This window comes from Oenanthe melanoleuca, chromosome 2, assembly GCF_029582105.1.
Source record: "Oenanthe melanoleuca isolate GR-GAL-2019-014 chromosome 2, OMel1.0, whole genome shotgun sequence".
Lineage (NCBI taxonomy): Eukaryota > Metazoa > Chordata > Aves > Passeriformes > Muscicapidae > Oenanthe > Oenanthe melanoleuca.
Genome location: NC_079335.1, coordinates 114,691,328 through 114,706,373, shown reverse-complemented (window position 1 = coordinate 114,706,373; position 15,046 = coordinate 114,691,328). Strand labels below are relative to the sequence as shown.

General features: G+C 41.6%; 2 protein-coding genes across 10 annotated transcripts in view; one reads left to right on the top strand and one right to left on the bottom strand.

Annotated features, from left to right (window-relative positions):
* The window catches only part of WIPF3 (WAS/WASL interacting protein family member 3), a 37,399-nt gene extending 29,023 nt beyond the window's left edge, over positions 1–8,376 (top strand). For 7 of the 8 annotated variants that reach the window (XM_056483002.1, XM_056482999.1, XM_056482998.1 and 4 more), the window contains 4 exons: positions 1,339–2,067; positions 3,689–3,835; positions 4,542–4,643; positions 5,549–8,376. In XM_056483002.1, coding sequence (XP_056338977.1) covers positions 1,339–2,067; positions 3,689–3,835; positions 4,542–4,643; positions 5,549–5,589 — 1,019 coding nt within the window. In that variant the 3' untranslated portion in view covers positions 5,590–8,376. The remainder of the gene's footprint in view (positions 1–1,338; positions 2,068–3,688; positions 3,836–4,541; positions 4,644–5,548) is intronic. The other variant, XM_056483003.1, reaches the window with a different exon arrangement.
* A 2,230-nt stretch (positions 8,377–10,606) lies between these two features.
* SCRN1 (secernin 1) overlaps positions 10,607–15,046 on the bottom strand; it is a 35,416-nt gene continuing 30,976 nt past the window's right edge. Inside the window, exons 7-9 of one of the 2 annotated variants that reach the window (XM_056483005.1) lie at positions 13,313–13,493; positions 11,151–11,310; positions 10,607–10,914 (exon numbers count right to left, since the gene is read on the bottom strand). In XM_056483005.1, coding sequence (XP_056338980.1) covers positions 11,152–11,310; positions 13,313–13,493 — 340 coding nt within the window. In that variant the 3' untranslated portion in view covers positions 10,607–10,914; position 11,151. Of the gene's footprint in view, positions 10,915–11,150; positions 11,311–13,312; positions 13,494–14,175; positions 14,868–15,046 lie in introns of those variants that run through there. The other variant, XM_056483006.1, reaches the window with a different exon arrangement.

Below are 15,046 nucleotides of genomic sequence, written 5' to 3'. Positions count from 1 at the left end.
GACCATGAAGGGCTCAATAAATAATGTGATTGAAGTCACCTTTCTAGATCTCAGGTGCCTTAATCCTTTAAAACATAAATAAAAAGCTATCTCTACACTTGTTAAGAAAGATTAAATAGATCTCTTTAACTGAGCTTTTTGTTTCAGTGAAAAGTTTTAATTGAATACAGTATTGAAATCTGAGTTTATCTGTTTCAGCACAAATGGCAAAGTTATATTTCCTTCCCTCCACTAGTGTGTATTTCTGTGATATAGTCTTGTGTATTACTTTAAAGATTCATATTTAATATTTTTGCCCTCTGGATTTTATAGAGCATCACTTTGATGCAGCAAGATAACTTACTGATCTGAAAAAGAAGGGTATTGTTACTTCACAATGGCAGGAGGAAGGCATGTGTGGGAACCCCACTGCTGCTTTCACCTCAAGAAAGTGCCAGAATCAGCGAGGGGTGACTTTTATAGTCACAGTAATGACCTCTGGCACTGCTGGGCAGCTGGTGCCTTCTCAGGCAGCACAGAGCAAAGTCGGTTTTTGCAGGGAAGGACAGAACTTGGCTCTACCTGAAGGTTTTTTGCTCCCAAAAGACAAGCCAAAGATGCATAGCACTATGTGATGGGGCTTTTGATATAGCTTCAGTAACTACTTTGAGTTGTTCTTAAAACTATGGCCATACCTATGAGGCTATGTGAGTGTCAAATGTGATGCCTTTTTTGACATCTTGCTTTGTGATAAATCCTTGACATTTACTCAGGAAAAGACATTTTGTAAGTTCAAGAGTCTTCAGGCATTTGCTGTTAAAAAGGAAATACCAGAACCTGTGCCTTCCAGAAAGCCTTTGAGGCATTGCTTTTAAAAACCTGGCTTTTATCCACGGAGTTGAGGTTTCTGTAACACTTGTGTGAATTTTTTGATACTTCAAGTACTTAACTTGAAGGAAGTGTGTCAAACTCTCGTGTACTTTTCACGGGTACATTTTCTCAATGTCCCGTTGACTGTAGCAAGCAGGACGAGGCCGGTGTGAAGGGCTCCAGACTCTGCAGAAAAGTTCCTTCCCCTTAAACTGTGTCATTCTGCAGAAGCTGAGGAACGGGGAAGGGAGTAGGGTGTCTTCAGACAACTAAGCAGAATCCCTGGTGCCCATTGGAATACATCACCTCCTAAACCCCTCTACAGCGTGGGCAACCAGTTGGATATGAGGTGTTCGGGGTGAATGAGTTTAATCCCTCCGGGTTTAATCCCACTGGGGAGGGGAACACTAAGAATTTGCTCCGTCCGCTGCTCGGTCTGAGGAGTGGGAACGCAATGCCGGTGTGTAACATGTGTTATCTGGTTTCCAGCAGGGAGGCCTGGGCAGCTGTCCGGAGGCCGAGCAGCATCCCCCAGACCGCCGGCACCGCCGAGCGGCGGCGCTGCCAAGGCGGGCAGCAGCCCCTCGCACCCGGCCGAGGGCCCGAGGGCCGCGGCCCCGCCGGAGCCTCCCGGCACCTCCCGAGCCGCGGCGGCAGCGGGCCCCGCTCGGCCCAGCCTGCCCGCGCCCCCTCCACCGCCCCCCGCTTCCAGCAAGCCTTCTCTCATCTTCCCTCCTCCGCCCCCTCTGCCCCCTCCGGCCGATCGCCCCGCCAAGGGGCCGACCCCCGGCGCGGCGCCCCCGCTGCCGCCCCCTCAGGCTGACAAACCCACCAAGCCCCAAGCAGGCCCTTCGCTCCCTCCTCCTCCCCCTCCTCCGCCGCTGCCCCCCGTGTCCCCCTGCGGGCTGCCGGGCAGGGCCGCCGAGCCCCCTGCGGCCGCCGCTCCCGCCGAAGGCCGGGACTGCGCCCTTCCCACACCGCCTCCTCCGCCGCCCCCTCCGCCGCCACACGCGGCCCCCAGCAGGCTCTCCTTTCCCCCCTCGCCGGCCTTCAGCGCCGCCGACCTGCCCCCGCCGCTGCCCCCCAAGGCTCCCCACCCGCTGCCGCAGCTGCACAAGCCAAGCAACATCCAGTCCCTGCCGCTGCCGCCCACCCCCGGGCCGCCCCAGCCCGCAGCCGTGCTGGACACCAGGAAGAAGAGACCCGGCAGAGGCGCAGGTGAGAGCGGCACCTGAAGGAAGGAGGCTTTTCCCTCTCTTCGGCTAGCGGGGAAAATCATTGAATGATTTGGCTTGGAATGGGACCTTGAGGATGACTTAGGTCTTCAAGGCCCCCTTCCAGCCCAAACCATTGTATTGCACTGGTGACTGGAGAGCGTGGAGGGACAGGGGTAAAGAGCACACATGGGAGGAATACCTGTAGGTTTCACGGCTTGTGATGAACACCCAAAACATCCAGCTTTTTGAGATGTCAGGCAGATCTTAAGGGGCACATATGCCTTGTAGTTAAACTGCCACTCTTGGAAGCAACATGCTGATCACTGGAGGCAAAGCCACTGGGCTGCTTCTTGCTTTTGTGTTGGTATTGGTACTATTGGTACTCCAGCAGTGTGGTACCCTGTCAGCTGGAGAGCAGAGTGCACACCACGATGTCTGCCAGGTCAGCAGCTGCTCATGTGCCAGGCTGCCCAGGACATCCCTCTACAGCTCTACCCTTGCAGGGGCAATATTGGCAACAGCTGGGAAACACTACAGGAGATAATGAAACAGTGATGGGGCAGCTACCAGCCATAGGTGAGCAAAAACAAATCTGGCTGCAGTCTTCTGTTCAACAAAGAGAAGCAGCCAGTGCCTCCTGTGATCAAGGTGGCTGGGCCAAAGGTTTCTCCAGCTACTGAGAAAGTGGGGGTTTTATCCAATTTTTATCCAATTTCCTTGAGTAGATGATAGAAGGAAATTTTATTAGACTCCTCTAATGTAATGGAAATAATAAAAAAGATGAGTCTAGACCTGTGTGGGTTTGAGAAATGGAGACAGCTACTTAACAGGAACATCTGAAAGAGAATGTTCTGTACCCTGTATTTTAGCAGCCATATGTCAGGAGAAAGATTACTGGCTCCCTTTGAGAGCCAGGGGAAAGGCCATGTAAGTACAGCAGATCAGATCAGGTGCCTTGTGGTAGTGATTAATGCTGCTCAGAACTCTCTGGTGAACTGTTACTATGTCGAGATGCCCATTTCTCAAGGTAGTTCTATTTGTATGTTTTCCATGAAATTCCCCTGCCTGTCCCTTGTTATGTAGGAGGATAAGCAGTTTTGAGAGGCTGCCAGCTTGGAGGCCTTGAGCTCCTTCCCCCTCACACAGCTCCTGTGGTAGGTCTTCCAGATGTAAATTTTGATGGCAACTCCTTTCTACTCCTCAGGGAAATGCACAAGACTAATGGTAATTGCATTGCATAGCTGCCAAAGTGTCAGGAAGTTTTCTTTTAGATATACCACCTAGTGTGGTTGTTTTGTTGATTTTCTTTTCTTTAAAGAGACTGTTTGTTCTTGTGAAAGTGGAAGGATAATCTTCCCTTCCAGACTGGACAAAACCACACTTCAGAATGTCACATTTTCCTTAGAACTGGAAATGGAAAGCCCCAGCCTATCCCCATAGTGACTTGAATTTAATACTTGATGCTACAAATCTGTGGTCAGGCTTGGCAAACAACAGCTATGGTTATGTTTGCCCCAAATACTGCATTCTTTCTACACCCCTTCCACTTTTGTGTGTAGTTTACTGTTGAGTTTAAGTCATGATGATGTTTATATGCTGGTCTCCTGGTTTTTTTATTAAAGGAACTGGTGCTGGGAAGTTGGTCACACCTCCACAGCCACCAGCAAGATCCCCAACAACTGAACTTACAAGCAAGTCTGGAGTCTCAGCCTGGGCTACAGCTCATGACCCCTACACACCACTTAAAAATGGAAATATGCACATCATTGGTAATATAATTAAATTAAATCTCTTGGCCTTAGTTAATAATGTTAGTACAAAACCCTGTGTGTGTCCCAGACCTCAAAAGCTCACTCAGGACTTTGTCCTAGCAATAGCAGTATAGTTACAGTATAATAGAAACATTTTTGTATAACATTATACAATGATAGAAAATTAAGGCTTTTTCACAAAGGATTTAAATTCAGTCAGTAGAAAAGCAAAGGATGCACTACCTGCAGAGTTACTTAAAAATATGAGAAGTTTCCATAGTGTGCTTATATTACCATTCTTAAAACTAGATCATGGACATTTAGAGGCTCCTATAGGGCAAAGACCACTAAGAATTATTTTTGTGATCTGGTGAATTGACTGTTCATTCTTGTTTACAGCTACATGTCTTGAAAATGACCAAAAAATACCTCTATTACTACAATACCACCAATGCAGAAAACTGAAATGGCAGACAGAAGCTTAATTTCAGTTTTAATAGCAGGCAGTGATTGCAATTAAGGCAAAAAACTTGAATGGCTCACAGGAGTGCTCATCAAAATGATTTATATGGAATGAGCCACTATCAATTCCAGGGGAAAATGAACCAGCATTTTTAACTGGAATTATTTGCAGCAACATTGTTGGGGTTTCTTGATTATTTTTTTTTTTTTTTAAAGATTCTCTCTAGCAGCAACTAATGTTTATTTCCCTGAAACTTCTCAGATGACTTCGAATCGAAATTTACTTTCCATTCTGTGGAAGATTTCCCTCCACCTGATGAATTCAAACCATTTCAGAAAACATATCCCAGCAAGATACCCAGAGGTAAGTGTGTAAACATGAAAAGATCTGATCATTATCAAGAGGTTTAAGAATGGGGATGAAAAATAAAGAACTGAACCAGCGTTAACTGGACTGCTAGCATAGGCACAGAGAGGAATGGGATTTGTCACAATTACAGGGCAACAGGGACCAAAGATATAATGAAAATCACTTAGTTACTTTAGAGTCTTAGCTAACAACAAATTATGTGGCTGGACATGCAGCTTGTGTTTTTAGATTGCTAAATTTGCAAAGCCCGTGATGTTAAAAACAATCATGTTGTAAAAAAGACTTGGGCAGCTGCTGAGTTTGATGTTTTTTGTTCACTAACTTGTGAAATCACAGAGAAAGATTATTTGATCCATGTCTTCCATTATGTATTTTGATTTAAATCCTATCACACACCTGAATTAACAAAGAGACTAATTAGTACCTGAACCTTTTCAGGAAAGTGATAAATGGTTGAACCTTGCTTTATTTTTTTTTCTCCCTTCTTAACTTAGGAACTTAGAATGAGGTCACTCTTGTAAGAGCAGTTCACTTATCCAGTTTTGAAAATGAGTAGTTGAAAATGGAAAAAAATCTCATGCCCATATTCTTCTTTTTTATAAAACCCAATTTTCTGTATTATTATATCTCCAACTTTAATTAACCTTTTGTTCTGTTTCCATGCTAAGGTACTTTGTATGACTTTTCATAGCAGCCTCAGTCAGGCTAAATTGTCTGCTGTATGTTCTGACTTTTTACTGAAGGGCTGCAGAACACAAGCAATATGTGAATGTATGTATGTAAACATATGTATATATATGCATATGTATGTATATACCAGGGGAGCAGATAAATGCAGCATCTCTGCTATATATTTGCATCCAAAATACCTATTTAAAATCTGTCCTATCTATTTACAGATCCCTCTAAAAATCCTCCATTAAGAACACACGTGAGATGAGAAGAGTCTTCTGGTGCTCTCTGGACTAGTATTAAAAAAGAAGATCAAGATAATGTATAAAACAGAAGGGGTTCCTGTTGCAGTGATTGATTGTACTTGAGTCACAAGAACTGCAATATTAACATTTCTATAAACTGTAAAACAATATAAATTATACCTTTTGAACTGGCCTACATACTACAGGAATGTTAGTACAGGCTTTTAAATTACTGTATATAGGTGAATATTTTTTAAGCAAAGCAGCATAAAATTTAAATTCTTTGTAGTGTTGAAAGAATTCTAATTCTTATTGTGCTGGCAATGTTACCTCAGACTGTTTTGTGCTATGTGCCCATAGTTCTTTTTTCCCCTTCCATCATAATTTTTGGAAATTCTCTAGTTATTATTGAGGCATTTTTTCAATGAATTGTCAAACTAATATATTCTCTTTAGTCTGTTTTTATGTTTCTTCACTTCTTTCATTCTGCCTGGCCACAGATTGCAGCAGGATGTCCCTTTCATGAAGAAATGGGCCCACAATCCTTTTCTCATGAAGCATGAAGAGGAGATGACAAGGAGCTGTGGCTGCTAATGAGCCTTCCTCCTAATGATTACATATCCTTATAGGATAGTGTTTGAAGAAGCCCAGCTGTGTAGGGTGGTTATGGACTTGACAAAGATGACAGAACCTTTCCAAAGCGGAAGAAAAGGAAGTTGCTGTATTGTAAGCAAGAAAAAGAAATGGTGTGTGTGAATACAGTGCTGTGATGAGTTTGTGTAAGGACACATGTCCTGTCTTTTCCCGCTGGCAAAGGGGATATTTACCATTTCTGTGATAGATTGCCTTTACCCAGCAATTACAAGGCCTTTGGATGAGGGGTCTACATTTTAAACAGGCAACTGCTATTCACCAGCAGTGAAGGGTCATTGTCCAAAACACACCACGTGGAACACTCAGCCCCCAAAGTTGTTGTTGTCTCAAATGGAGTTGAGAATAAAGTAGAAAATAACAACTTAGTGGACAAGACTTGAACTACTGCTTTTAATATTCAGACCTTGGGTAAGGTCTTCAGATCACAGATGTTCAGATCTGCTCCTAAGATACTTGTTTCTAACAAGAATTACCCTTATTCTTGTGCATTGGGAGGAGTGGTGCCAGGTCAAGGAGGTGAATTCTTCCCCTCTGGGCAGCACTAGTGATGCCACACCTGATATGCAGCCCTGTGTGCTGTGTCCAAATTCTGGGCTCCCCAGTGCAAGGAAGACATGGTTGTGCTGAAGAGAGTCCTACAAAAGGCCACAAAGGTGATGAAGGGGCTGGAGCACCTCTCCCATGAGGAAGGGCTGAGAGAGCTGGGTCTGATCAGCCTAGAAAAGAGAAGGCTTTCCAATGTAAGCAAATATTTGAAGGGAGGGTTTAAAGATGGAGCCAGACTCTTCGGTGGTGTCCAGTGACAGGAGACCAGAGGAAATGGGCACCTGCAACACAGGAGGCACTGTCAGAACATCAGGAAGTGCTTTTTGACTGTGGGGGTGACTGAGCCTTGGAACAGGTTGCCCAGGGACCTTGGAGTCTCACTCCTTAAAGATACTCAAAAGCCATCTGGACTTTGTCCTCAGCACCTGGTACTAGGTGATCCTGTTTGGCCAGGTGTTAGACCACAGAACCTGTAGCCATCCCTTTGAATCCCAACCACCCTCTGATTCCCCTTTTTACAGCTTTTCTGCATTCCCAGACGTCGGTTACAACAACCCAAGGCACTGCTGGGGGCAGAGTGGCTGGAAATCTGTCTGCCACTAAAGGACCTGAGTGTGCTGACTGACAGTAGCTACACATGCTGAACAGGGGCCAGTGTGTGCTCTGGTGGTCCAGAAAGCCAACAACATCCTGGCATGAGGAGGTTCAGAGAGGACCTTACCGCTCTCTATAGCCCCAAAGGATACTGTACCCATGTGGGGGTCAGTCACTTCTCTCAAGTAACAAGTCAGAGGACAAAAGGAAATGTCCTCAAACTGTGCTAGAGGAGGTTTAAATCAATATTAGGAAAAACATCTTCACCAATAGGGTGGTCAGGCATTGGAACAGGCTCCTCAGGGAAGTGGTGAAGTCACCATTTAATACCTACAGGTATTTAAAAGACTTGTAGATGTGGCACTCAGGGTCATGGTTGAGTGGTGAATGTGGCAGTGCTGGGTTAACAGTTCCATTACATGATCTCCAATATAAATGATTTCGTGATTCACCAGCCTGAAAAAGAATACTGCAGTTCCAGGATGAGTCTGGTGCTAACAGCCAGGCTATTTCAGTTATGGCAATAATTTATATAATTGCCATCAATTCCCCTCAGTTAGAGGTGTAATAATATTATAGATCACTGATGATCTTGCCCCATGGTGTTGCCTTTAAACAAAACTATTTGGAAAAGACAGGTAACTGCATCTTTACATCCTTGCTTTTCTCTTTGTTCTTACAGCAGCTCAGTTATGCTGCAAATATTCCCATACACATGCAGTTTCATGGTGTGAGATTGTGTAGGGGTAAGAAGCTCTTCACCCACAGGACTCCAAGAAAGCAACATTTGTCTTTTCCTAGCCTATTATAACTTGCTGTACATTATGTGAAAAGAAAGAAGAAAAAAAAATGGTGATACTTTGACCAATACTTGTCAGTAGTTATTTGATAAATATGCATGAATATAGTAACAAGCAAGAATCTACATTGCTACTTAAACAACTGGAAAAGTTGAATACTGTTTTTAAAACTATTTTGTTATAGTACAATTAAAAGTGGCATATTGTTGGCTCTCATTTATTCTGAAATTTGTGTACTGCTCTGTAACAAGTACCTTCCTAAGGATTTTAAAACTACCTAATGCTGGACTACCTGCCAGCAGATATATAAAGAAGAGGAAAATTTTACTCTATTTTTTATTAATGGTTTGGGTATTTTAGAAATAAACAACATCTTTCAGGGATGAAATTAGAAATCCTCTATTTGCTAGCATTTCTGAAATGTTTCCATACATTTGTCATTCAAGATCCATTGAAGCTTCTGGAGATACAGAGCATCACAGTGGCTGTCATGCTGAGGCAGCTGATCCCACAGGTCCCACTGTGTCCTTCCACTGAGACACCTGTGTTCAAGACCACTGCAAATATCAAGACCATGCAGTTGCTCTGGTTTCTACTAACTGCACCCAACCATGTTGCTGTACCACAGCTGATTTTTAAAATGCACTATACAACTGAAACAACATCAACATACTATTAGAAAATTACTACCTGGATCACTGTGCTCAAAACAATTTATTCATTCTGTCATATAAGCAGTTGCACATAAGGATATAAACGCCCATGAGATAATTGCAAGTGTTGCTTTCTTCTTTCTTAAGAAAAAGGCAAATAAAATATATGATGTTTTTAACAGGAACACCCACTTCTTTCATCTTGCCTCCCTCCCAACTCTCAAAGATTAGAGATCCAAGTTGTGCAAAATAGCTGTGAGAAGTGGTATTTCCCAATTTTTCCAGTCCTCTGGCTGGGGCAATCATTTTTTTATCTCTGATCCCTGGTTGTTCAGAAATACCCATCTACTCCTATCAGGAGTTGTGATATTGTGGGAGATCCATTTACTTCAGTCATAGGCAGCTGGAAAAAGCACATTCCACTTTCAGTGGCCTTCATCCCCCACAAGGTTCTCTGAAATCAAATGTGCTTCTTGCAGTCAGCCCCTCCTCTGGTTACCATACAGAGCAGCTAAATTTCAGGGTTTACTTAAATATTTTCTTCTCCTATTGTCTACGCTTTAAAATACTTAGATACAGGAGTTGGTCCTATGATGGACAGTGTGGGAGGATTTTATTGTGAATGAGATATTATTAGGTAGGCCATAAGGGAAAATGTATTCTTCCTGTTTTCTGTAAGTGAAAATGCCCCATGTTTTCTTGTCCAATTACCATTTGTCATATAAGGCAATACCAAAGTAATGAGTCTAAACGGAACAATTTCATTTAAAAAATCCTGAGAATGCAGTGTGCCAATATGGCAATGACTATTTCCCTGATGCACAACTCTTACAGTTTCAACTTGAGGTGTTTCTGCTTTCTAAGGAGCTTTTACTTCCTCAATACAAAAGCACGTAGTTCTTCACCACCCACTTTCCCAGAAGTGAAGGATTTTAACTCCATAAGTTAATTTCCACTTATTAAAGACATGGACATCTTTCATCCCTCTGTATGGAAAAAATCCACCAACCCTCTTCACTGGACACAGTGTTTACTGGTTTAATTCTCAGTGTTTGCCCTATCCCACTTCCACAAGAAGAGAAGGCAATGAAAAGCAGGCCTGCCTGTAGGGCTGTGGAGGAAGGGAAGCATGCTGCAGCACTGCACTGAAAGTAAGGAAGCACAGGACAGCCATTCCTAAGCCTAGCCAGTTGGATTGCCACACCCACCAGCAACTCGCTGGTGCTTAAAGGATTCATCAGCCATGTATGTCACAACAGAGATTACTAGGAGCTGTTCAGCACTACAAAGGCAGAAAGCTGATGAATAACCAGGCATTTATTAATGTCCAGCACCTATTTCTTTAAAAAATTCTGAATCTGTAGCTTTTATATAAATCAGACACTTATTAATTGCATCTTAAGAGCCAATATGTGTAGATCTCTACAGCATCCAGGCTGGCTCTGCACTTCAGTACTCAGTTCTGGAGCAGCAGCCAGGTGCACTACAAACATAAGCTGGCTGAGGGCAAAGGCAGAACTTAAACTGGGGACTTAATTCTGATAATTTGTACAGGCATAATGTCAGGTGCTGAGTTACTGCAACCAGATACAGCCTATGAGGCCAGCACAACAAGGTCAAGAACCAGGACTTACCTTCCTGGCCGTCTCAAACCGTGATTTCAACTCTACCATTTCAACTCTGTATGAATTAGCGAGAAGAGAAAAATGCAAGTCAGCTTTGCTGCAAGCCTAGTCCTGAGCAACAGAGGGAAAACCAGATTGCTTTCAATGACAATATGGCAATTAGCCTGATGAAGTTAAATCTTTACTTTAATTGGTTGCCCAACATACATGTTTTAACATTCTGTACTAAATTAGCCAGCATGCACACAGTAATTGGACCAGTCAGTGACTTTCTCCTTTCACTATATACATACACAAACGGGAACACCACAAGATTGGACGAAGGAAAGCAATTTGTTAACCGGATACAGCTAGCAAGTAACATTTTATCCTCTAGAAATGTTTTTTCCTGCAAAGTCACAAGTGTGAAGACTTTCTTTCAAGGCTTGAAGAAAATTGCAGTCTTCCAGTGAAAAGGCTAACAATAGCCATTGTAGCTGAAATGAGATAAAATTTGTTGAAAATCCATTCCAAGCAAGAGTGAAATTGAAAAAAAATCACCTGCAATGCAGCAGAGGGAAAAGGGACTTTGGAGACAAGCTGAGCAGGTGGAAAGTGAGTGTGAACCCAATTCTTAACATCCTCAGCTTAGTGTAAAAGAGGAGGAGGTTCAGAATTGGATCCAACATTTCACATTCACTGGTAGAGTAATACCTAAAAATTGTTTGCTTACTTTATTTGAAGAACTTTAGTTCTGTGTCAACACAGTCATAGAAAAGATCCACTACTTCAGCTGGATCCAGAATCTCTGTACGAGAAAGGATATCTTCCATTGCTTCTAAACCTTGTTTTTCAAGGTCTAACATAATCCTCATCAGTTTCTGGCCTTTATCCTAAAGGTATGAAACAACCAAACTCAGTTAACCAGCAAACAGGCTCATTAAAGCATTTTACTGTTTCTCTTTGTTATAGAGATATTTTCAAATATTTTTTAAAATTAAAAAGCCTTTTTTAAGTACTAACTATTTCTTTTATTAGTTATTTTGGATGGCCAAAGGCTTAAAGTACCAGTCCTAGACACTTTGTACATAAAGAAAAAGAACCAAAAAGGAGTTGCCAAGTTTAAAGCAAAGAAGGAAAAGGGTGAAAGATGGATAGAGGAAAATTATATAAGGCTTGTACATATAATAGAGGTAAAGCAAGCTCTTAATTTTGCAATCCCATTAACAGAACTATATGAGAAGACTAGAAGCCCTAAGAATTGTGCAGGTTGTCATATTTGCATATGCATTCCTCAAATCAACACCTGCAAGATGATGAAGAGATCTGAAATGATGTGTCATGTAACAGTATTAAGACTCCAGAGCCCAGGGAGGTTTTGCATGCCATTCTGTCTTACTGCTCTTTGTGTTTCCAGAAAATTTTTTCCTGGAAAAGGTGTGATTTCATTTTATCCAAATGTTACTTAAACTCTACCCTTTTTTTTTTTTTTTTTTTTTTTTTTTTGTTATGGAGAAGTGCTGCTTGTTTGGCTTGCAGCTTTCAAAACTGAGTTTCAGGAGGGAAAAAAGTCATTTAGAATGAGTGGTGGTCCTGAGTTTTTCAGGATTTTTCTCAGCATTTTGTCCAGAAAGAGCAGAGCAACTCATCTAAGGTTTAGGCTCTTGGATGGGCAACTTTTACAGCATGAAGCCTGACTAGAAACTGCATCTCCTGTTCTACCACAACTATGGGTGTCACATTGTGGGGACTTTAACAGGCAAGAGTCCACAAGATGCTAAGATGCCTCTTCTAGGTCTTCCCTAAATCAACATTTTGCAAAATGATATGAGAGCCAGCTGCACATTAAAACTATGTTACCAGAGGCCACGGATTTTAAATTACTCAATTCCAAGAAATAAAAAATCTAGCCCAAACTGCATTTAAATAATGTTTGTACTAGCAAATGTTATCACAGCTTCCTTAATCAATAATGGGTAGGTCTGAATGTTGTTATGGTCGTAGCAAGATTCTGACTCATGCAAATACACACAGAGGTAAATTGTAGAAAAGGAATTCCTTTTGAGGAAATTCAACACAACTATGTGAGGGTCTTCCACAAATTGCCTGATTACCAATAAAAGCCTGACAGGTGTGCCTTGGTGATCTTTCTGCTTCACTTCCTCAAAAACACTTATCCAGTTTACTGTTGTAGTTGTAATTGCAGATGTTGAAAAGTTAATGAACTACCTGCCAAAAGTTGTATCTCAAGCATTTGGAAAAGCTATACAGAATAATCCCCTTCCTGACTTTACTTACTCCAAAATTATTTGCATAAGAGATCCTCAACACTAAGTTTATACAATGGAAGGTTTTCAGCCCTCAGGTATGTACTGCATGGCACTGCAAAGTGTTGTTCCTTCTCATATGGCATTTTCAGTTAAATCTTAAAAAATATCAGAAATGCATTGAATTGCAAAATGCAAGGTTTCCAAAACTGTCATGTGAAAATTATTCCTTCAAGAAAAATACTGTGTAGCTCTTAATCCAGCACATAATTTAAATTACAACACTCCTGCCCTCATCCTAGCACATAATTCTAATACTATGTTGTACTAGTATCCAGTGTTCTAATCACTAAAAAGACTACATGCACAGTGGGGATTGAACAAGATAATCAGCTTAACAGTTTGACTTTTCATTTTGTAAAAGTAATGGAACAGAGCAACACTCTCAGGATAACAAAAACTATGTAGAATAGTTTGTCCTTCAGAGGGCATCATTATTCCAGCTAAACTCGCAAGGATTTTAAGAATATTCAGAGAATGTTTTCCAGTGAGGGACTATGAACTAAGTTCTGGAGTTAGGAACCTACATTGACTTCAATTCTTTGATCCCAGATCCCACAGCTCTTACCTGATCGTTCTCCAGGAGAGATCGGGCCCATTCATGCGCCTTGTACAATTCATGCCTACGATCAGGTTTCTCCTGGAATCGAGGTATCTTTTTAGCAGGATCTTCATTGCCAAAAGAAGGAGACTGTACTTTTGGTACTAATTTTACATCATCGACAAAAATAAAGGGTTTAAATATGGACCTGAAAGAAATGAGAATTACTGCTTGGAGTAATAAGAGAGATCTCATGTGTTACTGAGATGTCCACCAGGCTGTTTTGAAGCAACACATACAGAGCAGTGCAGGTAGTTCATCTACACTGGCATGGGTGAGGTTAGAGACTTGGTACTGGTCACAAGCAAAACAAATCTGGGTTTGACAATTATTGTAAAAGTTTATTACCCTTTTTTTTTTTTTCAGATTCTCTGGTGTCCTCATGCCAGTTCTGCCACTTCTTTAGAAAAGTAGCACTGATTTCCTCCTCCCAAGTTTTTTGTAACAAACCTCAACATTTGGCCTCACATCAGTTTTTCTCCTGCGTTCCCACTGGCATCTCTCCTCCTCCTTCACAGGAAAGATTACATATCTTGCTCAATATCAGTGGATTTTTCATATAAAGAGCAGCACTTTAGAATTTTACATCATGAGTTGGGGGAAGACACGGCTACCAATATTGTGACATTTCTTAAACAACTTTAACACTGAGTTTGGACCTAAACTCCAAACCGAGACAACAAACAAACAAACAAACAAACAAAAAAAAAAAAAAAAAAACAAAACAAAAAAAAAAAAAAAAAAAAAAAACAAAAAAAAAAAACCAAAAAAAAAAAAAAAAAAAAAAACCCAAAAAAAAAAAAAAAAAAAAAAAAAAAACAGTCAATACAGTATCTTCATTCCTAAGAAGCTGAAAGTAGGTTTTAGCAAGTTCATGGAACAACTGCATTCCTTCTCTTTAGATACAGAACAACAAAAGCACCCTTCATTCTGCAGTGAAGGACCTGCCAAAAGTGCAAGACTTCTGCAACACACAACGAATAACCACTGCCTGTGAACAGTCAGCAGGTTCAGTGCTGCTACCCTTTCCATCACTGTCACAAAGCCTTGCTGACTAAGAATTTATGTGACTCACTAGCCACATTTAAATAATTCTTACTTAATGCATTACACTGTAGAATAAAGCAAGAAATGTCTCTAAACAAGGCTTTTAAACCAGGTTTTCCACCTTCAAAAGGACAGAAATCCCAACTAAATAATTTGAAGTCTTGCTCCTTGTTATCACAAAAGATTTGCATCAAGTCAAAGAAGGGTTTGCGTTACCAAGTTTAAAATGGACAGTTAACCCTGAAAGTCTGACCTGCATAATGCAAGGTGGGTGGAAAGTCCCTTTGGCATGGATGACTTCCATAGCCCTCAGTAAAACCTAATGATTACTGCTGGTCTTTCTACAGGAATGACTGTCAGCTATTCAAGGGCATCATTTTCTTCTCCCCAAAACCTCTTTACCTCAATGCAAGTGGCTGATCTCCTGAATAACTGCAAGTGGTTTAGTTTAATTTCTGTGAATCCCAGGTGGATTCTGTTTAAAACACAAGATAATTCATTAGTTCTTTGATGATCTGGCCCATGAGTTCTCTAATCTCCTCAGCTACATTCAGCTAGAGAGGACACCATGTAAACCAACTGGAAACTGTCCCTCCAATATAAAACATGCGTGGGATCCCAGCAACTTGCTGATATTTTGCTGTGGTAATGTTT